The sequence below is a fragment of the Myxine glutinosa genome, chromosome 4 (genome assembly GCF_964187855.1).
Source record: "Myxine glutinosa chromosome 4, kmMyxGlut1.1, whole genome shotgun sequence".
NCBI classification, from domain to species: Eukaryota; Metazoa; Chordata; class Myxini; order Myxiniformes; family Myxinidae; genus Myxine; species Myxine glutinosa.
Genome location: NC_136264.1, coordinates 62585966 through 62612342, shown reverse-complemented (window position 1 = coordinate 62612342; position 26377 = coordinate 62585966). Strand labels below are relative to the sequence as shown.

General features: G+C 45.6%; 1 protein-coding gene across 11 annotated transcripts in view; it reads left to right on the top strand.

Moving 5' to 3' along the window:
* RUFY2 (RUN and FYVE domain containing 2) overlaps positions 1 to 26377 on the top strand; it is an 83298-nt gene that overhangs the window by 5863 nt on the left and 51058 nt on the right. For all 11 annotated transcript variants that reach the window (XM_078775784.1, XM_078775783.1, XM_078775782.1 and 8 more), the window contains 3 exons: positions 17379 to 17486; positions 23269 to 23386; positions 23558 to 23659. In XM_078775784.1, coding sequence (XP_078631910.1) covers positions 17379 to 17486; positions 23269 to 23386; positions 23558 to 23659 — 328 coding nt within the window. The remainder of the gene's footprint in view (positions 1 to 17378; positions 17487 to 23268; positions 23387 to 23557; positions 23660 to 26377) is intronic.

Genomic DNA, 26377 nt, shown 5'->3' with positions numbered 1-26377 from the left:
TTTCCTGCACACAGAACAAAGAAAACACAGGTGTGGAGTCATCATCATCACCACAGGTAAGTGGCTGCGTATGGTGCGACAGGTTCTTCAATCCTAACTATTTCCTAAATGACTTTAACAACTTTACACCACCCGGGGTCTTCCTCCGGCCAAACCATTGGCCCTCTTACACTATGGGTTCTAAAAACCAATTCCCATTGGCCAAACTGTGGTGCTCTTCAATTTGGGGTCTCACTCCCCCGATTCATCTCCCGGTGCCCTCGTACAATTTCTGGGCTGTGGCGTGTACCTCTCCCAGTGGGTCTACCCACCTGCACCCCTCCACCACTGCAGTTGCCTCCGAGCTTACCTGCTCCTTGCCCTAACCTAACTACCTGGGGAAGGCCCTCTGGCACTCTCCCCACTCGGTGCCCTCTCTGGCACTGGGCTGCCCGATCCACACCCGGGATCCTCAGGCACCCACTCACAACTACCGGCTCCCAGAGCCCACCTGCGGCCTCACCTGGCCGACATCCTCACAGTGGTGGAGTGCCCAACCAACTACACACACTAACAGGCTACACGCCCAGCCATTTCCACAACACTAATGCACCCATTCACAACACCATTCTGCAACCGCACCACAAATGCCAATATCCAACCACAATTTACCTGCACCCTCTACCTAACACTTGCACTACCCGCCCCGGGTGCTCGTGAAAGGGGTCCACTCTTCCCCCATCCACACCTTCGCACCATGCACACCACTCCGTACCACTCACTCCAACTCTCTCCACACACCTGTACCTGCACACCTGTGCTCTCACACCTGGTGCCACCTGCACCCTTCTCTCCCCAAGCGCATTCGCGCTGATCCACACACTCACTACTCATACACTGCTCCACACACCTGTCCAGTTGCACACCTGTGCAATCACACCTGTTCAATTCTTACAAACACGGCATCATCTCAGCTAACTACTCCCTTCTGAAACTTGCGCTTCCCAGTCGTCCCTTTAAACTATTGCGCTCCCACGTCATTATCATCCACCCTAATCTACCTGCGTCCCCACTACAGGTATCAGTCACTAACTAAACTTAACGTTACCTAATGTCAATCTCTTCTAGATCCCTACAATATAACCTAACCCACCCGGGCTAGTTTCCACTGCCATCAACCCCATAAGCTATTGCTCCTTTGCCCCCACCTGTGAGGGATGGTGGATTTGCCATCCCACCACATCGGGGGTCTCTCACTACCAATTTTGCACATCAAATTTCAACAAATTAAAAATTTGCCAATCATCTGCCAATCACTGTACCATTACCAATCATCACTGCCAATCCTTTGCCAATCATCAAATTTTGTTTTTCTCTAATTTTGGGGCCAAAACACTAACCTCATCACCCAGTCTACTCACTAATACCTCTCGGTGCGCCAATCCCTGTCCAAAGCCCGGCTTCGTAAAGCCAAGCAATGGATGCTGGTTGTTTTGTGCCAGCGGCTGGATGCGTCCGGCACTCGGTGCAGGGACGGGGGCTTACCCGGGCCGAGATCCCACGCACCATCTCGGCGTGGAGCCATCCAATGTCCCGATCTCGACCTGCCGGACTGCCTCAACAAAAAGTGGTCGCCATGACGACCCTTCCTATCCAGCCGCCCGCTCCGCCTAGTGGAGCACGGACGCGGCCGTTCAAAGCGAGGCCCAGCACGCACCGAGGGCCCGATTCGGCTATAAGTCGTTCTAAACTCTACCCCGTCTAACGTCGATGCTTCACCTGGACGCTTACACCCCGCAGCCCGTTCCTTGCTCACACATCCAGCCGTCTCCATGCTCCTCGTCGTACCTTTCCTTACACACCTCGGTACTCTCATTCCACTCACAGCCTTGGTCACACACCTGACCACCGAACATTTTGGCACACATTCGTTGGTCGCACACCTCACCAATACACCTCTTCGCACCCCCTCCTCTGTCACCTCCTCTGTGACAATCACAGGTGTGCCCTCATTCGCACACCCAACCACGTGCCTCACCACCAACTCCAGCGTGCATTCCCACTCACGCTCTACCATTCCAGGTGTACATCCTTCCATCCCAGGTGTACATCCTCGCTCACCTGTCACAACCAGCTCACTCTCCTTGTCACTCTCACTACTCTCACCTCCACTCGTGACAACGCACTCACCCTTACTCTTGACAGCACACTCTTTCCCCATGCACCTGTCCGTCACACACCTTTCTCGCGCACACTCTCCCGTCACACCCTCTGTAACACTCACCACAGGTGTGCATTCTTCCTTGCCTTTGACAGCGCACTCTTTCCCCATGCACCTGTCCGTCACACACCTTCCTCGCGCACACTCTCCCGTCACACCCTCTGTAACACTCACCACAGGTGTGCATTCTTCCTTGCCTTTGACAGCGCACTCTTTCCTCATGCACCCGTCCGTTACACACCTCTCTCGCGCACACTCTCCCGTCACACCCTCTGCAACACTCACCACAGGTGGACACTCTTCCTTACTTCTGACAGCGCACTCTTTCCTCATGCACCTGTCCGTCACACACCTTTCTCGCGCACACTTTCCCATTACACCCTCTGTAACACTCACCACAGGTGGACACTCTTCCTTACTTCTGACAGCGCACTCTTTCCTCATGCACCTGTCCGTCACACACCTTTCTCGCGCACACTCTCCCGTTACACCCTCTGTAACACTCACCACAGGTGGACACTCTTCCTTACTTCTGACAGCGCACTCTTTCCTCATACACCCCAGAGTCGGACTTTCTCGCACACCTCCTTTTTCGCACACCAGACCTGTCGCACACTTCACCAACGGCCTCTCACGAACACCCGGGTCCATCTCGACCCCCAAGCTTATTAAATCCCCTGGCGCATCATACGCACGACCATATTGGTCACCACTTACACCGGGTCCTCTTCCTCTTCGCTTCTCCTCCATCACCTGCGAATCCCTCATCCGGTTAATGAGCACATCATCACGATCCAAACACAGACTTTGGACCAATTCTTTTATCTCCTCTTTTATCTCTTTCTTATCCCCTCTCCGTCGCTTCTTAATTTCGCTCATCCCTTCTTCCACTTCTTCTAATTTGTGCTTCACCTCTTTTATTCCCCGGTACGTCTCCTCAAGCTCATCCTCTAAGGCTACCTTGACCGTTTCCAGGTGCGTCCTCACCTGCCGGTCCTTCGTCTCCATTACCTCTATCACCTCGTCCAACCTCGTTGTCAGTCCCTCACGTACCATCTGACATTCCCTCTTTGTCGCTATCAAGTCGTTTTTTATGTCGTTTTGTGTCGCTTTTAAACCTCCTAATACTGCAGTGTTCCTTTGAACCTGCTCCGTTAGTCCTTTTTGTCCCTCCGTCAGCTGTTCCACCTCCTGCGTCAGGTCCTCTATGCCCCCTTGTAACTTTACAGTCCCCTTTCTCACCTCCTTTTCCATGTGCTCCTCACAGTGCCTCACCTCCTCGCGCACTCCTCCGACCTCCTCACTCACTCCTCTTCTGATCTCCTCTCCCATCACTTGCATCTCCTGCCCAGATGCCACCCTCATCTGCTCCATTTCCTCCCTGTGAGCATCCAATTTGGTTTCTACCCCCATTCTGACCCCCTCTATCTGCTGCCCCATTTGGTTAACTTCCCTTTCCGCTTGGTCCCTCATGTCCCTCAATTTGCCTTCCATGGTGTTTTCTAACCCCTCTAACCCATTTTTCACTCCCTCTATCTGATTCTCCTGAGCGGCCATTCTGTTTTCTACCCCCATTAACCCATTTCTCACCTCTTTTATCCCGTTGTCTAACCCCTCAAAATTTTTGTCTACCTTCTCACCAGTACCCCTCGCTTCGTCCCTCATTACCCCCATTTCGTTTCCCATTACCCCCAATTGCTCATTCTGAGCCTCCATCCGGTTCCCTATTACCCCCAATTGCTCATCCAATCGGTCACTCAATCGCTTTCTATCAGCCCTCATTCCCACCATTTGTTCCATAAGGGCCCTCATTTGCAGGAGGAAAAGGTTCGAATCCACCAGGGGCGCTGCCACGGTCGCGGGCGTGGACGCCGTGGCCACCTCGTGCGTGACAACGCTATTTTGCGACCCTGCCGCCCTCACTGCTTCGCTCTCCTCCTGTCCCTCATGTCCCTCAATTTGGTCCTGGACCGACCCTGCTTCACTCTCCCCTACCGGACCCCAGCCGTCTTGATCCGCCATAGCGCGACTTTCAAAATTCGAGTTTCGTAACACCAATCCAAATTTTGCTGTTATAATTTCGTCGAGCGCAGTAACCGCGGGACCGCGCTCCGGATCGATTTGGTCGAGCGCCGTACGCGCTCCGGCTCGATTTTCCCTCCCAAAATTTGGGCCTAACTAATTTAGTCCCGGGTCCGAATCTCACTCCTCGACACCAATTGTTACCGTACTAACACAATTGGTGTCCAAAATTTGGGCTAAATAAATTTAGTCCCAGGTTCGAATCCACCTCCTGACAACCAATTGTTACAGACACGACTTTGATGTTAAGGTGGGCCGAGCGGAATGGCCGTCGTGTCCGCACAAATTACCCGATTGTACTCGAACGTTGACGAAGCCGCGCGATGCTGGCTCAATAAGAAAAAGAAGACACCCGGCTGGATTACAATAACACAATACGACACCAGGGGTTCAGTTCTCAAGACCTCCGGAGGAGGTTATATTAAGGCGGAAGGTTAGATTACAACTACAAGAGGGACAGCATAGAAAGACAAGCACTTAGACACACTCTTATATTAACCCCGGACAGACGACAGACAAACGGGACAAGGCTGACTCACACGGGGGTTGATGAAAAGGACAGCGGGTATCGATGGCTCAAGGTGCACTCTTGGCTCAAAGCAGGGTCCAGTACGGTCCGGTCCGGTCCAAAGATGCGGGGAGGTATCGTCGCGCTGGGGGTGGCGGTGGCTTCCTCTGCTCTCCGTAGTTCAGGCGCATCTGACGTCACATCCGGCGCGGGGCCGCGTATATCCGGCGGGGAGTGACACGCCCTCGGCTCGTTAGCTCCGCCTCGTGGAATCGGCACGTTGCTTCTCATTGGGTGCGTGCGGGGGGTTTACCAGGCTCCGCCCTTGACGAGGAGCTGACAAGGAGCCCCTTCGTGGTAACCCCGTGGAGCGCATGGTCTATGGCGCTAATCGAGCCGGTGTGAGGACGCATCCTCCCCCGCTCCGCCGCCATCTCCTCTGTTGTTGTTGTAATTGTTGGGGAAGAAGATGGAAGGAGGTATGGGAAAGGTCCTAAACTCACTACTGATGCCATATAATCACATTCTGGTGCAACGAAGAGTCATAATTAATGGAGACGAGGCCTTAACTGACATAGAATAAGAATAACTAGGAAGATGTCCGAAAGTTGTCTACGTGTGGTGCGGTGGACCTGGGCACGACATTTAATGGGGGAATAAGGGGAAGGTCGGCTCTACTGATTGTTATTTACATGCAATGGGACTAGGGAATGGGGGATCGGGGAAAGTTGGGGAGTATTGGAGAAAATAGGGGAATATTTACAAGCGGATATGGAGGCCAAATTCCATATTCGCAACAATACATTACAAATGCTGATTTTCGAACCTATATGCCATACGTACATATACATTATTGCTCATATCTCAGAAACTATTGGAGTGCCCATCACAAAATTTATGTGGAAGCTTCTTGACATCATAAGGTACCTCTGGTATGAATTTGAGGAAATTTGAAGGATACATTTTTTGGGGATTCACAATTGAAGTTTATATTTTGTGATAACTTTTTTGTGGTTGGAGGTAGGAAAATGTTGCCCAGACAAATTCATAGGGCATGAAAATACCTTTAAAATGACACCAAAACCAGCTCTCTAGGTGTTATACTTTTAGAGATATGGCCATTTGAATTTGCGACGTCACGCTAATTAGTCCAAAGTTCGTTAGTCTGTATCTCACTAATTAAGAGGCTGTTAGCAAAAATATTTGAGTTCTTGCCGTTTTTCATGGGTCCCAATTGGTTCCCAAAGTTTTACAAAAATCTGAGAGATGACGGCAGATTCTTTGATGATTTGACATGGAATGGCTGTATTGTTACCTTGGGTGCGTAGCATAAAGTGGGGGGAAAGCAATTGGTTTACTGTGTCTGTGCTCTTTTCTTTTCTTTTTGTATGTTGAAGGCTTGTCTCAGACTGTATAGTCCTCATCGAGGCCAGGCCTTAAATAAAAGAGCTGCGTTGATAGAAAAGTGAAGAAAGAGAGAATAGTCTGAGTTTTTGAGGAAGTAAAAAAAAATTAAAAAAAAATCTGCTTTTCGAAAAGGGGGAAGGTTGTAAGTGTTTGGAACGACATGGGAAGGTAAAGAGTTTGACAGTGGAGGGGAAAAAACAAACATCTTAACGACCCACCCTTGAGTTACCAATGGCTACACAATAATCATGCGATGTAGTGGCTTGTCGAGTATTCCGTGGTCTTGCTAATGGCGGAGGTACACAAGCAGCAAGTTCTCGGGAGAAAAAAAAACCGAAGTAATATCTGTAGAAAAGAGAAAGAGCGAACTTTGCGGTGTAGTTCAAGCAGGTCAGATTGGGAGAGTTGATAAGTCGGATTACTTTGGATTCAATTCTGTCCAGTAAGTATGTGGAGCTAGAACCGCCCCAGATGTGAGAGCAGTACTCTATAAAAGGACAAATCAATCCTTTATTTAGTTAAAGCAACTCACAGCCATCAAGAAGAATCTTCGACATCTGGACAGGACTCAGTTTCTTCGAGGCAGACTTAGCTATTTGCGTGTGTGGATTCCACGATAAATTTCATGTTGGGGTAATACCTCGTAGGTTGATTGAATCGCATGGTGTAATTGTGGAGCTTTTAAAGGAGATTGGGAGAGTTGAGAGGGTGTTAGAGAGATGGGAACAAATTGAGTTCAAGAAGCATTAAACTTGACCTACTTACATTTTACCCACTGAGAAATCTTGTCCAAATTTAAAGAGGGGGCTGTGATCAAAGGAGATGTAGATCGAATCGGGGAAGATTTGGCAGATGGGTAAAACATGGAGGAATGTAATGTCGAGTCATCCACATATGAGTGCGTTTGGTTATTTGTAGAAGAAAGGAGGTCATTGATTAAAAAGAAAGAAGAATGTTGGAGACAGGACAGAACCTTGAGGGACACTGCTGTTGCTAGGGAAGGAGGGAGATGTTGAACCATCAACAATTACGGAGATTAGCGCGGTCGGAGAGAGCTCGATTATGAGAGAGCAGGGTGAAGGAGGAAAGTCAAAAGAGGGACTTTGGATATCAGATCCCGATGCCAAACTCTGTCAAAGGCTTTTGAAATATCAAGGCCTACAACAAAGGATTCCTTAGTCTCTCAGAGAAGAGGCCCAGACACTCGTAATTTAAAAAGGGATATCACCGGTAGATCTTGCCTTGCTAAAGCCATATTGATGGTCAGATAGAAGACTGTGAAATTCAAGATGGTTGAAGAAATGGGAGTTGAGAAGACATTTAAGACTTTGGAAATAGTACAAGTCAGAGCAATAGGATGGTAGGTGGAAGGGTTTGAAGGATCACCCTTCTTTAAAATAGGCTGTATTAAGGCATGGTTCCAGGAAAGAGGAAAAGTTTTTGGGTTTACACAAAAAACGAAACAATCGATCGAGCATGGTTCTGAGGTACACTCCTTCAAGGCACGAGGAGGAATGTCGTCTTGTCCGTATGCCTTGCTTGTGTCCAGAGAGAGGAGTACTTTTTAAACTGCATGAAAAGAGATTATTGGGAGTGGGCATAGGATTGTCAAGGGGTGCATCAGAGGGAGATGGAATGTTAGTCATCCAGTGTGGAATTTGATGAGAAAAGAGATGCTTTATCAGATGGAGAGACAGCGATAGTATCATCGGAACGGAAAAGCGAAGGAAATGTAGAGCGACAGAAGTTGTTGGAGATACTTTTTGGGAAGGACCAGAAAGATCTATTAGTGTAAGAGGATGAGAGGTTGTCACATTTATTTTGGATAAAGGAATGCTTTGCCTCACGAATAACATGTTTGCAATCATTTTTAGCAGATATGAAAGCTGAATGTGAGTTGGAGGAAGAATTTTTTCCATGTCCGATATGCCGTCAGTCTATGATGACGATTTCCATGTCTGTCAGTCTATGATGGAGGGACTTCAATGGAATTTACAACACTATTCGCTTTATTTGTACTTCCAAAAAATGGTAGTTTAGCTAGCAGTACTTTGGCAAAATTATTTACTGTTTTGACCAATCAAATTTTCCATTCGTGCTTTCAAGGAAGGGGAATATCGAGATTCAGATAATATGGCGGCCCTCTGCGATCCAATGCCCGAGCGATCTTCGTCCAGAAATCTATCTTTAGTGCATACCTTTCTCAACGATCGTTCCAAAATGGTTAGTTTCTCTCAGAAGATTTGACCTTTGTGATTGTGAAAATGTATGGATAAACCTTGTACTGATCTTGCACCTCCCAATCCACAGGAGTACTTCTGGCTGCCACTTCCTCTCCGCTTCCACCTCTTGTTTGGCTGTGTTGTACTGTCCTCTAAATGACTTTCGACACACACACACACACACACACACACACACACACACACACACACACACACACACACACACACACACACACACACACACACACATCTGTGTCTCTGTGTCTCTGTGTCTCTGTCTCTCTGGGACAACACGGACCAACTTTTAATCACTCATCCCAACTCTCTCTTCCTCACATGTGGTGATTTCAGTTGGCACCATGCCACTTGGCTAGGTGTTTGTTCCTCTCTCATCAGCCATGACACTTCAGTAAAGGACTTCTGTGACTCCATGGGACTGGCTCAACTTTCCAATCTGGATTTCTCCCAATGGCAAATCCTCCATGCTGGATTTGATGACTAACTTCCCTGCAAATGTCTTCTGTTCTTCCGTTTTGGTTTACCTCGGCACCGCCGCTCCAATTGGTTTATCCAATCATGTGCTTGTGAAAGTTAACATCTCTCTGGCCGTTTTCAGAGATGCCTCAATGCAGGTGACTCTGGCAGTTCACTCATTCAGATTGTTGGGGTTGGCAAGCAGCCGTCTCTTCAGGACCTGTCACCCATATTTACTGCCCCTGATGTTAACTCAGCCTGGGAATTCTTCCACAGAAACTCTCGCTCTCTCTCTCTCTCGCTCCCTCTCTCGCTCCCTCTCTCGCTCCCTCTCTCGCTCCCTCTCTCGCTCCCTCTCTCGCTCACTCTCTCGCTCCCTCTCTCGCTCCCTCTCTCGCTCCCTCTCTCGCTCTCTCTCTCTCTCTCTCTCTCTCTCTCTCGCTCTCTCTCTCGCTCTCTCTCACGCTCTCTCCCGCGCTCTCTCTCGCTCTCTCTCACGCTCTCTCCCGCGCTCTCTCTCGCTCTCTCTCGCTCTCTCTCGCTCTCTCTCTCTCTCTCTCTCTCTCTTTCTCTCTTTCTCTCTTTCTCTCTTTCTCTCTTTCTCCCACCTCTCCCACGCACAGATTCATCCCATATCGTCTCCAATTATCCTACCCTTCTCCCCACCCATGGTACACTGAATCATGTGGTGAGGCCAGTTGCTCTGCAAAACTTGCCTTTTCTTCCTCGAAGGCAAATTCGACTGGAGGCAATCTCGGTGCATTCAAAAAAGTCCGCAACAAGTTTATTGACCACTCTCAGAAGAGCAAGAAAACAACATCTGTCCAACCTCAACAATGAACTTTAGAAATTGTCTCCCTCCCCTAAAACCTGGTGGCACCTTGTTAAGTGTCTCTGATGTATGTTCCCTCTTTCGTCCCTTCCCTCTTCAAATGGCACCAGTGCCGACTCCGCTCGTGAGAAGGATGAATGCCTCAATTCTATATTTTTTTGCCAACCCCGCATTCTTGGTACCCATCCTTCCCTGTCATACCCAACTGATCCTGGACTCTGTGTTTTTGCACCTGAGAAGGTGGTATGGAGACTGTTTTTTCAACCCTCGACTTTGACTGCTCCTGGATCAGATGGCATCAGTTCACGTGTCCTAAAAACCTGCTCTGCTGGTCTTGCACATCGTCTTTCCTCTTCTCACCATGTTGTTTATGCTGGGTTTTCTTCCATCTGCTTGGAAATCCACCAACTGCATTACATAAAAAGGTGCAAAAACTGATTCCACCAACGACACACCTATCAGCTTACTTCCAATCATCAGCTAGAATATCAGGGGTTCTTTACCTTTTTTGAGTCGTGGACCCCTTTGAGAATCTGGTGAAAGCTATGGACCCCTCCCCAGAAAAATGCACATAAGCACATAAACACAAAATTTTGCATACAATGAATAAATTTTATTGCATAGGAAAATTATTTCCTTCACATACTGGCATAATTAGAATTTAAAAAACAATCTTTACAAAGAATATATCACTTTTTTCATGCAAAAATCAGACCATTCCCTGAATAAAATGAAATATATCCAAATTGTGCAAATTAAACAAAAAATAAACTTCAATTCTGCTCAAAAGTACAGTACATTTCAGTGAGAAGGCTGTTGTTGTTTGACTTCAATAAGAAGATGAAATTGGGGAGTGATCTTTGACAAGGCAACACGCATGTCATGTTTGACATACACTCGATTTCTACTTTTCGTTTTGATGGTAACAAGTGCTGAAAATCCTGACTCGCAAAGATATGTGGTTGCAAACGGAATCAGAGCTCCCACAGCTCGCTTTGCCAGATGAGGGTAGGCTTGTGTTAAGGAACACCAAAATTCTCCAAGACTCCGAGTTGAACTCGTGTCGTATCATTTCCTTTGTCCTCAGGTCAATGAGGTCATCTCTGGCAAGGTCTGCATCATTAATACAGTTTATATCAGCAAGGAAAGGATTACGAATCCACGTTTCAACTTTAAGGTTATCTGAGCAGAAGTACCCTTCGAAAGAGTTCTGCAGTGTTTCCAGGTGTCTGCACAGTTCTGCCTGCAGAGAAATTGACAGGCCTTTGTCTCTCTCGACTTCATCCTGCAGAAGCACTCCCTCCAGCATTGGAAAGTTTGCATAGTTGTCTGCCTCCAATCTCCTCTTCCACAGTGGCAGCTTGGCCAAAATATCTTGTAGGTTTTCAGCAGCATCCATAATGGTGACTGCAGGGCCTTGAATCGAAAGACTTACCACATTCATATGGCCAAAAATATCCGCCAAATAAACCAAGCCGTGAATGAACTCCTCCCTGTCAAATTTCCGAGAGTGGACTTTCCTTTTCTCTAAAAAAAAAGTGAAACTACTGCCCTAAGTTCCATCAAGCGCTTCAAGATTTGTCCTCTGGTAAGCCAGCGAGCTTCTGTGTGGTAGAGAAGAACTTCATATTCTGCTCCCATTTCGTGACAAAACCTCTTGAAAACGCGATGATTCAGAGCCCTGGCTCTGATGAAGTTGACGACTTCACGGCAGTAGACAAGACTTCTTTCAGGATTGTTGGCAGAGTCTTTGATGCCAGTGCATGCCGATGTAGAAAACAGTGTCACGATGACGTGAGGAGCTTCTTTCTTCACCAGAGCAGTAAAACCAGATGTGTTGTCAAGCATCGCAGGTGCTCCATCTGTGCACAGAGTAGCCACATTTTTCTTCCAGTCAAAGTTTTGCTTGGCAAATAAATTTTACAACATTTCTTAGATGTCAATGGCCTTTGTAGTTTCTAAAATGCGCTCACAAAATCGGAATTTTTCGTGGATGGCATCAGCATGTACATAACGGACGAAAACAAAGAGCTGGCTACACTGAGAGATGTCAGTACTTACTCCAGTTGCATACTGAAGGAAAATGGCATAGCTGCCAATTCCTCCATGACCTGCTTCAAAATATTACAAGAAATATCAACTATTCTGGAATGTATGACATCATTTGACAAAGGCACTGCTTCAATTTTCTTCCTCGGCTCCAATCCACAAACAAGCTCGACCATGTCCAGGGCACATGGCTTTACTAAAGTCTCTCCAATTGTGTGTGGCTTCTTTTGTTTGGCAATGCTGCGATAAGCAAACTTGTAGGATGCTTCAAGACGAGGCTTTTGTGTTGGGGCAAATCCAAGTTTTGGCAAAGTTCCAACCTTTCCAAATCGAGCCTTTTTGCACGAAAAAGATCCACACTGTCCGATGTATTTTCAGGATGGACAGACGTGAGGTGCTCCTTCAGCTTTGTTGGCTTCATGCTTCCATTGGCAAGATCTACATGGGAGGTGTGCCAGGAGGAAACCTTTGCTGTCCAGAAAGAACATCAGGGCAAGACTAAAGTTTGCCAATGAACACCGAGGCAAAGACCAGCACTTCTGGAACAATGTGCTCTGGACAGATGAGTCAAAGGTAGAGCTATTTGGCCACAGTACCAGAAGACATGTTTGGCAAAAACTAAAGACAGCATTTGACCACAAGAACCTGATACCAACTGTAAAGCATGGTGATGGAAATATAATGGTTTGGGGCAGCTTTGCTGCACCAGGGCCTGGGCAGCTCACCATCATAGAATCCACTATGAATTCTTCATTGTACCAGAGGGTGCTTGAGGATAATGTGAGGCCATCTTTCGAAAAGTTGAAGCTCAACCGAAGGTGGACCTTGCAACATGGCAATGACCCTAAACATACCAGTAAATACACCAAGGAATGGCTGAAAAGAAAGAAATGGAGGGTTCTGGAATGGCCAAGCCAAAGCCTGGATCTAAATCCCACCGAGATGTTGTGGGGGGATTTGAAACGAGCTGTGCATGCAAGAAACCCCTCAAACATCACACAGCCGAAAGAATTCTGCATGGAGGAGTGGGCAAAAATTTCTCCCAGTCGATGTCAGAGACTGGTAGACAGTTATAAGAACCGCCTCCCCTTGGTTGTTTCTGCCAAAAGGGACAATACCACCTATTAGAGCCAAGGGTGTACTTACTTTTTCCACATGCGAAATTTGCATTTATGTTTATTTAAGTTAAACAATGCACTACAAATTGTAAATGTTTCATGATATTTGTTATATTATATCACCTTTATCTATATATATATAAAAGTGTGTGTGTGTGTGTGTGTGTGTGTGTGTGTGTGTGTGTGTGTGTGTGTGTGTGTGTGTGTGTGTGTGTGTGTGTGTGTGTGTGTGTGTGTGTGTGTGTGTGTGTCTGTGTGTCTGTGTGTCTGTGTGTCTGTGTGTCTGTGTGTCTGTGTGTCTGTGTGTCTGTGTGTCTGTTTGTGTGATGTTACCAATAGACTCCTAAACGGAGAGGCTCACGAACTTGATATTTGGCACAAACATGGCCATTGAGCCTGGTACGAACATGGTCGACCTAAAAATTTATTTCATAATATTTTTTAACCATATCTTTACCTCAGCGCATTTCAGCGAGGAATATTATGACCGGAATGGCAGAGCAGCGCGCTGATTCGCTCAGAGCGATCACGTGATGTTCCAACTTTGCCGCCATAATCTCACAGTTATGCGTTCGCACGTAATTCAGTTTTTTCACATTTCATCGAGGAACATTGCCATTCACACCACATAGGTTTTTCTTTCTTTCATCTTTAGATCCATATTTTTAGCCATAATGTAGTGAATGTAGCGTAGCTAACGTAGCGTTAGCATAACGTAGCGATCCTTGCTCAGGATCTTCGTCAGGTTTGCGAGCGAGTTAGCCAAAACGTAAAAGTGAAAATATATCGAATTTTTTATTCATATTTACCTCAGCGCATTTCAGCGAGGAACATTATACACGGAATCTCAGCTGGTCGCAGAGAGCAGCGCGCTGATTCGCTCAGAGCGATCACGTGATGTTCCAACTTTGCCGCCATAATCTCACAGTTATGCGTTCGCACGTAATTCAGTTTTTTCACATTTCAGCGAGGAACATTGCCATTCACACCACATAGGTTTTTTTTCCACTTTCATCTGATATTTGTGATTTATTTCAAACAAACTATTTCCCATCTCCACGGCCATGTATTCCTATTAACGTTATGCAAAGTACATAAATTGTGTGGATTACATCATTTGTGGATGTGATCAATTGCCAGTAACCATCTATATCCCTCCCCTCCCCTTCCCTCCTCCCCCTCCCTCCCGCCCCCCTCCCTTTCCCCCCTCCCCTCCCCCTACCCTTCCCCCTCCACCCTATCCTCTCCCCTTCCCCCCTCCCCTTTCCCCTCCCCTTCCCCCCTCCCCTTTCCCCTCCCCTCCCTTCCCCCCCCCCCTCCCCTACCCCTCCCTTTCTCCCCTACCCCTCCCTTTCTCCCCTACACCTCCCTTTCTCCCCTACCCCTTCCTTTCTGCCCTACCCCTACCCCTTCCCCATCCCCCCTCCCCTCCCCCCTCCCCCTCCCTTTCCCCCATGCTCCTCCCTTTCCACCTACCCCTTCCTTTCTGCCCTACCCCTTCCCCACCCCCTCCCCCTCCCCCTCCCCCACCCCTCCCCCCTCACTTTCCCCCCTACCCCTTCCTTTCCGCCCCACCCCTTCCCCATCCCCCTCCCCTCCCCTCCCCTCCCTTTCCCCCATGCTCCTCCCTTTCCCCCATGCTCCTCCCTTTCCCCCTACCCCTTCCTTTCTGCCCTACCCCTTCCCCACCTCCCTTCCCCACCTCCCTTCCCCACCTCCCTTCCCCACCTCCCTCCCCCTCCCCCTCCCCCTCCCCCTCCCCCCCTCCTCCTCCCCCCTCCCCCTCCCCCTCCCCACCCCCCCTTCTCCCCTCTCCCCACCCCCCCTTCTCCCCTCTCCCCCTCCCCCTCCCCACCACCCTCTTTTCCCCTCTCACCCTCCCCCTCCCCCCTCTTCTCCCCTCTCCCCCTCCCCCTCTTCTCCCCTCCCCCCTCTTCTCCCCTCCCCCCTCTTCTCCCCTCCCCCCCGTTCCCCTCCCCTCCCCTCCCCTCCCCCGCCGCAATGCCGGGTACTTCTGCTAGTCTATCAATATTGTTGATATGAAGATCAAATAGCTGTATGTTGAAATATGTTGAAAAAGTCAAAACTTTACGTGGGGTGTACTTACTTTTTCACGTGACTGTATCTCGAATTTCTTCATTTTGATTAAAAGGTACATTTAATCATGTTTAATGTAAAACAAAACAAATGGTTTAATTTGTGTTCGGGAACTAATTAATCACTTATTACATCTATCTATAATTCCAGTAATCTCTGTGTGTCTGTGTGTCTGTGTGTCTGTGTGTCTGTGTGTTTGTCTGTGACCGCTGTTTCTCGACAACCACGGGTCCGATATACTTGAAACTTGCCAGGTATATTGCTGGGGACCCGAGGATGTGCCTTTTCAAGGTTTGAAATTAATCGGACAAGTACTTACCGAGCTATGGCGATTTAGCCGTTCGCCGTTCGCTTTGGCGTTGCGAATGGACCAAACCATTCATGTAAATAGAGGGGGGGGGGGGGGTTCTGTGGTCGTTCGCTTTGGCTTTGCGAATGGACCAAACCATTCATGTAAATAGAGGGGGGGGTTCTGTGGTCGTTCGCTTTGGCTTTGCGAATGGACCAAACCATTCATGTAAATAGAGGGGGGGGTTCTGTGGTCGTTGCGAATGGACCAAACCATTCACATCGAATCATCGAATCACATCGAATGGACCAAACCGTTCGCTTTGGACCAAACCATTGCATGTAAATAGAGGGGGGGGTTCTGTGGTCGTTGCGAATGGACCAAACCATTCATGTAAATAGAGGGGGGGGGGTTCTGTGGTCGTTACTGCCACGTGGTTTCAAAGTTTTTTTTTGTTGTTGTTTGCACGCATGTTTTTTTGCACCCACGTACGGGCACGCCCTAGGATGTTTACACACACACCCCCCTACACAAATTTTTTTTTTTTTTTTTTTTTGGCAAGGAACGGGCACCCACGTACGGGCACGTCCTAGCTTATATATAGTACGGGCATGCCCTAGTATATTTAAAGGGGATTTATTCTTCCGGCCTACAAACACACTTTAAAGAACGCATTGTGTTCGGAAACCGTGGACTGCCTGTTTCCAAAAACCCCTATCTCAGCAGAGCATCATCAGCTCTGGACTGTTTGGCTTTGCCTATCCTCTTTGGTTACCGGTCTGCTTCATATGGTCTTCAAAGTTCAGAACAAATCTAATATAGATTGTGCTCAAATGCTAATCAAGAGCTGAGGAAAAGGGACATGGGAAGAGTCTTTTCAAGATTGCATGAGGCACGGTGCTCTTTGAATGAACTCTAGTTAAAAATTTGGTTGGCTGTCACGTGTCACGGTTACCTCGTCTTTTCCTTTGGAGCTTCATACATCAGCAGGGACTCTATTGTCAATGAAATATGTTTGAGGGGGGAGGGGGGGAAGAGGGAGGGAGGGGGGAACAGTCGTCAGAAATTTGGCAGTTTGGAGGACCGCATGCACTCTGCAGAAACCTTGGGGTGGAGACGTCCACTATCATGCTCGCACATGCTCACATGAACATATTGTAGCAGAAGAGGAACAGGAAATATTAGTAGCAAGAGACATCGGTTGCTCGACTTGGCTGCACCCATTGATAAACGGAGACAGGTTTTTGTGTTTAAGACTGCTTCATGCAGTTTATGACAAATATTTGAGTTGAGAGGTTTAATGGGACCTTTGATTCGTAAAGTAAAAAAAAAACAAAAAAAAACAGGATTTTAATAATTGGTTGCGTTGAAGTTACATTGGACCAATTTGGTGGAATACTAAGTTGGCATTTTCTTGGCCAATGTTACCTCTGTGCCCTTTGTTGACATACAACATTATTCGTGACTATTTTAAAAGCCTAGCCAAATTTTGTCACTTTTTGGAAAATCCATTTATGTTCTTGGCCAATGTTAGAAAGTCATGAAATTCTTAGATCTATTGGCTTCTCTTTTCGAAAATAAAGGGTAGGGAAACAAAGATATGTGATTGGGCATAATGGGCCAATTGATTTTCACCTATTTCTACAATTCCATGTGGGTTTTTTTTTTTAAAGCATTATTTGATGTGCAATTGTCACAGCACTTTAATAATAATAATAATAATAATTCATTTATTTTGTATAGCGCTTTTCCAGAAGCCCAAAGGCGCTTTGACAGAGTGGAAAACATAATGCATAACAATACATGAAAACAATACTTCCATTATACTTCCGGGCAAAAAGACAAGAATCAATAGGGAAATATTTAAAGCAAAAGGAGGGAGAAGGAGAAGAGATAGTCAGGGGTTAAATGCTGTGGGTTGAATGTTGAATGCAGCGTTGAACAGGTGGGTCTTTAGTGATGTTTTGAATGTGGTGAGTGAGGAGGAGTCTCTGATGTTAATTTTTAACATGTTAATTTTACCTTACATAGGGATTTTGTTTATTGTTACCCCAGTACCACCCAATTTTCATAAGAATTTTGCATGTGTATGCAATTCAGGGCTCATCGAGTCGGCTTTGCGCTTTGGCAGGACTCTCGATTCTGACTACGCTCCCTTGCATCAGTTCTTTGTTGTGCTCGAGTATTGCCTCAAACATGGACTTAAAGGTGACCACTCATTCTGCTTCAATAATGCAGTTCATCTTTCGTCTTCATCTTGCTTTCAAGAGTCAATTTATTATTATTATTATTATTATTATTATTATCATTATTATTATTATTTTCCAGATTTGTTAGAATTGAAATGCAACTAAAAAGTGTGTGAGTGTCTGTCCGTGTGTGTGTATGTCTCTGTCTTTACTTGGTTTGAGAGAGAAAGTAAAATATAGCTTGAGTGTGCTGCCATAGCCTCCATTGTGAATGTACATGTTATTGTGGGAAGTGTGCTTTTATACGTTTTATTAATTGGCAAAAAAGTATGTTGATCGTGTGCGTGCGTGCCTGCGTGCGCGCGCGCCCACGCTCACTTATACTTGCCTAAGGGTCACAATTTAAAATTGATTTTCATGAAACTTCACCAAATGGTAGAGTTCGTGGACTGACAGAATCCTCTCTTTTTAGGTCAAAAGGTCAACATAGGCCAAAGGTCAACCACTTTTCCTCAAATTTCTAAAATCCTCAATTTTCATCCGATTGACTTCAAATTTGAATAGGATTTGCATGTCGGCTTGCTGAAACCAACCACCAACTACTTTTTAGATCAACATAGGCCAAAAGGTCCACATAGGCCAAGTTCCTAAAATTGTCAATTTTCATCCGATTAACTTAAAGGTTGAAGGTGAATTGAAGATCAGGTCACAGAATTCAACCACCCATTATTTGTGAGGTCAAAAGGATGCTCGACTGAGTGGCATTATACTTCTTTTTTTTTTTTTTTTTTGTATACAAGATCGAGGCTCGTGAAAGAGCTAACATTAATCACACAAAAAGTCAAACCGACACAAACCGACACATAAAACACAAAATAAGGGGAGCGGTCGACAAGACGGGGAGAGAGGGGGAAGGACACAAACACAACACTTGAGCAGGGACATCGAGAGAACTGTGGGAGGGAGAGGGCTTGGGGGGGGGGGGAGGTGGGAGAGATATAAAACACATGGACACTGCAAGGACTTCCAGGAAAGAAGTTGGAATTTCGAAAAAGTGTATCTGGGGTGAATGAGCGGGGGTAGAAAAGATCAAGGTTTTGTATGGGGGAAGATGAGAGGTGGTGGTGAACAGCTGTTTTAAAGACCTGGAGGGAGGAGTGGGATTGGGGGAGTTTGTTCCAGAGGTGGGAGAAAAGGGGAATTGAAAGAGTGAAGGTGAGCAGAGAGCCTAAATTTTGGCAGTTTAACCATTAGAGGGATGCCGGCAGATCTTGTGTGACCTGTAGGAATATTTGGGGGACAGAGCACAGAGAGAGTTGGGGGATCAAGGCCGGAGAGGAGTCGGTAGAAGACAAAGACCACCAACCTGCCTGCGGTGAGTGAGTGAAAGGCCCTCGGAGTTAGCTTCATCGCAGGAGATTCCAATGATTCTGAAAGCTTTGGCTTCAACAGCGTGAAGCCGAGCTAGGTGTGAGGCAGGAGCACCGGCCCTGGGGGGGGGGGGGGGGGGGCAGTATTCCATTGAGCTGCGGATGAAAGCCTTGTGTGTGGTGAGGAGCTCAGGTGTGCCAAGGAAGGACTTCGCACGACGGAGGATGCCCAGTCGGTGACTGGCTTTGGAGGCCAGCTTGGAAATGTGGTTTTCCCAAGAAAGATCATGGCAGATAGTGAGACCCAAAAGCTTGAGTGACAGAACTTCTTGGAGAGGCTTGTTGAGAAAGTAGATGGGAGGGTTTTCCAGTCGGTCTTTTCGGAGAGACATAGTAAGAGTGTGAGATTTGTCAGGATTGAAAGACATGTTCCACTTGTTTGACCAGTCTGTGATTTTGTCCAGCTCTGCAGAGAGTGAGGAGGCTGCAGACTGCCGATCTGAGGGATGAGGAATGGAGCAGCAGAGAGTGGAGTCATCAGCAAAGGCATAGAGAGGATTTTCCAGAGAGTCGGAGAGATCATTGATGAAGACCAGAAAAAGCACAGGGCCCAGAACACTGCCTTGGGGAACTCCAGCCAGAACAGGAAGGGGCGATGAGAGAAATCCATTCAGGGCCACACGTGACCAGAGAGGAAGTCCGCAAGCCATGCGTGGAGATTTCCATGGATACCATAGGAGGAGAGTTTGGTGAGCAGAGCTGGGTGCCAGACCATATCGAAGGCATGTGATATGTCGAGGGAGACGGCTCTGATTTCCTTTTTGGCATTGAGCACCTCCATCCATTGTTGAGACAGCAGAAGCAACATGTCCAGAGTGGAATGATCTGGTCTGAATCCAAATTGATGATCGGAGATCAAGCCATTGGAGAAGAGGAAGGATTTGATATCCGAAGCAAGGATGGATTTCATGACTTTGCTGATATTTAGGAGCAGGCTGATTGGTCTGTAGTTGCAAGGATATGTTTTTGCACATTTTTTGTGTAAAGCGGTAATGTTTGCTGATTTCCAAGATGCTGGCAGATGACCTTGAGCAAAAGAGAGGGTGAAAAGAACAGAGAGAGGGTGAGATAGAGCGGCAGAGCAGGATTTTAGGACCTGTGGGCTGATGCCATCTGGTCCAGTTGCAGAATAAGTCAAGGTTTGACAAAAACTTATCCACCTTGTCAGGAGAGAAGGACACAGAGTCCAGGAGCGGTTGGGTTCGACTGGGTAAGGTGGGAACAGAGAGAGATGGGTTTGGGACACAGGATTTTGAGGCAAACACAGAGTTTCGGCATTCGGCTTTGTCACGTGTGGTGTCAACTGTGTAGCCATTTGAGGTAAGGGAGGGGATGGAGAAGGAACAAACGCCAGAAACGGATTTGACCAGACGCCACCAGGATTTGGAGGAAGGAGACAGGTTTGAGAGTTCATTCTTGAGTGTGGAGAGATAGTGCTTCCTGGCACTCCTGAGGGTAGACACACACTTGTTCTGAACTTGGTGGAAGGAACTGAGATTACCTTCAGTTGGATTTGCCTTCCAAGAGGCAAAGGCAAGTTGTTTCAGGGCAACCGCCTCACCACAACATTAAACTGCCTCACCACAAGACTTTGTTCATTTGCCTCTTTCAGGGCAACTGCCTCACCACAAGACTTTGTTCACTTTTGCCAAGTACCAGGTAGTCACCGAGGGGACCACGTAACAATACCCATTAAATTATAATGTTTTGAATGTGTTTTATATCTCCAACTTCTGTATGAATAAATGTTAAAAGAAAAATGAAATGTAAATTGCCGAAATGCAAAATTATTGTTTGTGCCATTTTGATGACTGTATTTTATTGTATTTTTATGGCGTAGCTCATAGGTCAATGCCGTCTGGAACAGCGTTTGTCTGTCCATCTGGTGTATGTATGTATGTATGTATGTCCCTGCTGCTGGCATTTTGCGGGTTTGTTCCCCTTTAAAATCAGTTTCCTCTGCGACCGTTAGTACGATTGAGACGAAATTTTCACGATGGGAGCATCTCTTCCTGTAGAATTGTTTAATAATTATGACGTCATAGGTCACGTGGTATGGGCGCCATCTTGGAAAAACTTTGCACCTCCATCTCTGAAACAGGTCCCTGAAAATAATTGCAAGGTGGCTCATTATAAAGTACTCCCCATGGGGAATAACATGTTAATGATTATGTCATAGGCACCTTCATTATGAAGTAGAACGCTTGATCTGATCAGCATGAAATGGCTTGTGCATGATGTAGGCATACTTAGGTCGAGAAAACAAATTGATGTTATCGGTCACGTGGTTTGACAGCCATATCTTTACGGCGTATCCCTTAGGGCAATGCCGTCTGGGACAGCATTTGTCTGTCCGTCTGGTGTATGTATGTATGTCCCTCACAAACATCCACCAATGAGAACTGAGGATATGCTCGCATGATAGGGGGACAGCAGATCCTCCACTCAGCATATCCAAGCCTGGCTACACCGTTGTTCAACTATCAATCTTGTTTTCAGAGTCACTTTATTTAATATCGTTTGGAAGTGATAAAAAAGAAAGCAATTGATCATAATTAGTATGGTGCTATTGCAGGGTTTCAAATTGCTGCTTGGCCTTATTGATGTTATACTGTTACCATGATAGAGTTTTTATATATAGTGTTACGTATTGCCTCCCCAAACCCCGGTTACGGTGCATCTCATATTCTGGATTGGGAACACGGCAGAAAGATTGATTATTTTGCGTTTTCTAATAAACCATGGTAAAACCACACCAAGGCAATTGTAGAACAAAACAAGTAATTGTATTAACAACTCTCACATACACAATAATACCACTATTGAAGAAAGTACAATGAAAATGTCACTTGCATCAAATGAACAATACATATGATGGTACCATCATTCCCCATTGCTCTCAAAGCAATGAACTCGCGATATGCCAACCGTGAGTGGAATGTAACATCTGCCAAAGCCCATGCACGAATCTCCACGCAGAGTGAAGGTTGAGGTCGTGCAGAACGGCAAAACAACGAGGAGTTATGAGGTGAGAGGTCGATAGGTAAACCAACAGCAATCAACACGATGAGGTCGATTTGGAAATCCCAACGGCAAAACAAGATGCACCAAGCCAACAGCCTCTTCTTCGAGGACAAAATGGCGTCTCGGCCTGTAATGTAGGCGCTTGATATTTCTCCAACGATGACTCGCACTTGGCGATAAAACCTGAGACGCATGTTTAATTGCACTCACAATATATGCCAATGTTGCAAACAATCCCTTTCACGGGAAACCAACTCATTCGCGACCAATATATAAAAACAAGTCTGCTCGCAGCCTCGACGTGACTCACAGCTCTCTCCTCTTCTCTCTGCCCATATCAATATCTCTTCTTCCGGTCTCTTTGCCACGTTTTTCTTTTTCCTTCACAAACATTAATTTTTACCTGTTACTAAAGTCATCTCTATTTCACACAAAAATCTTAACAATATCATCTGAAACTAAAAATCCTACAAGTGTATAATAACAAAGGCGGAAGTGACAAATCGAACAATGGCATTGTCGTCTATTTATGGATCTACCTCTGAGATGGTGATAGGTGGTGGCTTGTGTGTTTACAAGTTATGAATTGTGAGAAAATGACTGTTTAATGTGATCCTATAAAGTTTTGTCATGACTAACCTTGGGAGCTCAGGAGTAAGGTCGCAATCATCTGTCTCTTCGCTGAATATGGAGAAGGTGAAAGCATAGCCTTCCTTAAATAAATACACTTGTATGCTTAGTTATACAAATCGTTAATTTTTTTTTTAATCTTCAGATTCCACTCCAAGTTCCAACACTTATTTAGTCCACCAGCTCCGATCCTCAAATCTGAAGACAGATTTCGATTATATACTCTAATTAGTCCATGAGGGTACATCGTGGTTACAAGGCAAGGCATGTTTGATTAGGCCGAAAGAAAATGACGTCTAAGACCCCCTATGAGATGAAGTTGGGCTGACCAAGGATGCCCCTTTCATAAAGGTAATCCGTTAATCATCTTGAAAAGGGGTGTTTAAATTTAACCAAACACACAGTTTTCATTCATGCACTCCCTTGGAGTTAATTTCATATGCATGCAAAGCTTTGGGCCTTTCAGTTTCATGGTTTTGTATTTATGTAGGAGTCGCATTCACACTCGCACTCTTTCTCTTCTTTTATCATTATAGATTCAAATATTTTTTGAAATAAAGATTATACATTAGCCTTCATACATCTGGCTGATATAAGCACCGATATGAAATCCATACTGACTGCTGCAACATACAGGGTATGTGGGAAAAAAAAAATGCAGCAATAAATCTAAACTTGAGTGCTTTTTTTTCTTCTTTTTTTTTTTTTTTTTTCTAGGAAAGAAGTCTTTCCTTGGTCAGAGCAAGTCTTTTTGGGGTCCTTTGGAGCTGGTGGAAAAAATTTGCCCAGAGGCTGCTGAAATGACTTCAAGTGTCCGTGAACTTCCTGGACTAAAGTAAGAAGCTAAGATTGTCGCAGGTTTACCAGCAAGTTACTTTTCAGATGTTCAGCTATCCATAAATCAAGGTTGAATCCTATGTGCTAAAGGTGGGAGAATCATGCCACATGCTGCAGTTCCTTCCTTTGATCGGGTCTGGTTATTTTTTATTTTTGTCTTTGTGTGTAGAACTCCTGCAGGAAAAGGCCGAGCTTGGTTGCGACTTGCTTTAATGCGGAAAACTCTTGCGGACTTTCTGAAAGAGCTTATTTCCCACAAGGAATTACTCAGGTGAAATGGTGCTCTTTGTTTTAATCCATGGCATTGTACTATATTGTGAGCTAGACATTGTTTTCATATTGGCATTTTAATATGGTAGTGGCCTTGCTTGAAGAGGAATTGCATACAACTCCTTGGAATATAGGACTAAGTGAGAAAAATGAACACAAATGAAGAATATAAATGTGATAGTCTACAAGAAGTATACAAAAATAAAAGTGAAGTAGCAATCACTAGCAAGAAAGAATAATAATTCAAACTTGTATTATCCAACTGATTTGATTAACTGCATGAAGAAGCAGACACAAATTAAAAACGCTAGATGGATGGAGTGGCAAAATCAGCTTTGAAAGTGTTGGGTCAATGAAAATCGCGTTAAATAACCAAAACTGTAATCCATGGAGAGGAGGAGACAAATGAAACAAAAATGCATTTTTTGGATGTGCCGTTTTACTTTGATGAAATACTGCCCAGAAGGTGCTAACCAACATTGTCATATGGTTGTGGTGTAAAAAATATAGTTCTGTACTGATTTTAATTTAATATTTTTCCCTGTGAGCTCAAAGTTGAAGTCGTCCAAGACATTCACAATATGAAGCTCTGTGCCAAATTTGGAGATTCTAACTGCTGTCGTTGTCCAGTTATTTTGCTGACAAACCCACATGGGGTCAATGCAATACTCGTCGTGCTCAGTCTTCGGCTGCGTATCAGACGAAAAATAACCATCGAATATGGAGACCTATGCAAGACAATTGTGGAGTGGTGATGGAGGGGGGGGGGTGGGAAATAGTGAAGAAAAAGGGAAAAATACCCTGAATTTTCAAGGCGTAGGTAGCCCTTGGGGCAATGCCGTCTGGAACAGCGTTTGTCTGTCCGTCCTGTGTATGTATGTACTTATGTCCCTTCCATTGGCATTTTGCGGGTTTATTGCCTTTAAAATTCGTTTTCTAGCTGATTCTAGCTGCTGTCATTGTCCAGTTATTTTGCTGACAAACCCACATGGGGTCAATGCAATACTCGTAGTGCTCGGTCTTCGGCTGCGCATCGGAGACGAAAAATAACCATCGAATATGGAGACCTATGCAAGACGATTGTGGAGTGGTGATGGAGGGGGGGGGGGGGGGAAATAGTGAAAATATACCCTGAATTTTCAAGGCGTAGGTAGCCCTGAGGGCAATGCCGTCTGGAACAGCGTTTGTCTGTCCGTCCTATGTATGTATGTACTTATGTCCCTTCCATTGGCATTTTGTGGGTTTATTGCCTTTAAAATTCGTTTTCTCTTGTGTAGAATTTTTTTTTGTGATAATGATGATGTCATAGGTTATGTGGTACGGGCACCATCTTGGAAACCCCAAAAACAATATGCACCTCTATATCTCCGAAACTGCTGCATGGGAAAAAAAATTGAAAGGTGGCTCATTGTAAAGTACTCCCCAAAGGGAATAACATGTGTTAATGATTGTCATAGGTGCCTTCATTTTGGCGTCATAAAACGCTTGATCCGAACAGTATGAAATTATTCAGCGTGATCGAGGGATAAATTAGTCGAGAAAAAAATAAATAGATGATGCCATTGGTCACGTGGTTCGGCAGCCAGATTTTCACAATGTGGCCTGTAGGGAAATGCTGTCTGGAACAGTGTTGGTCTGTCCGTTCAATGTATGTATTTATGTCCCTCATAAATGTCCACCAATCAGAGCTGAGGATCTGGTCACATGACGGGGACAGAATATTCTCCACTCAGCATATCCAAGCCGGGCTACGCCTTTGTTAGACGATCGGTCTTGTTTAAAAAAAAAAAAAAAAAAATTAGAGAGAAATTTAAAGAAAGCAAAATGTCGAATATCACTTTAGGGAGACAGAAAAATGGCAAATCTATCTGACAGATGGATGGAAAATGACAGACAAATGAAGAGCAGATCCTACATATTGTCACGGCTGAGGCTCATTGTGTTATGCCTCAGCATCTAAGGTCTTGTGAATGCATCCGTGGATTACCGAAATGGTTCTATACACTGCGTTCACTTATTATCCTCGCCAGAGGAGAGGGTATTGCATTTGAGTCAGTTTGTTTGTTTGTCCACACAGAATAAATATGATTTTCTCTGCAACCGTTGGTCCGATTGACAGGAAATTTTCACCATAGGTGCACCTCCACCGGTATAATTTTTTAATGATAATTATGACGTCATATGACCAAAATCACGTGGTACGGGCACCATCTTGGAAAAACTGAAAACATTTGCACCTATATCTCCGAAAGCGCTGCATGGAAAAAATTGTTCATTGTTTGAGACATGGCTCATTGTAAAGAACTCTCCATGTGGAATAACATATGTTGATGATGATGTCATAGGTGCCTCCATTATGATGTCATAATTCGACAAGTACAAAACTTCATCTGATAAAGATGAAATTTCTTGAGCATCATCTAGGGATAAATTTGTGGAAGAAAAAAAAAATGATAACGTCATCGGTCACGTGGTTCGGCCGCCATATTTGTTTTAACACAAAAACCTTAAAAACTACTGATAACACGTCCTGGCGAAGGTTTGCAATCTCCGATTGCTCTTTCTAGTTTTCACTTGTGATTACTGTTCCCCAAGGATCATTCAATAAAAACGGAACCAGTTGGTGGAATGTGCACAAACATTTATTTATTTATTTACATTTATTATAAAGAAAAGTACAGGGAAAGGGTGCCCGAGGCGCTATCATAATTGATGTGGA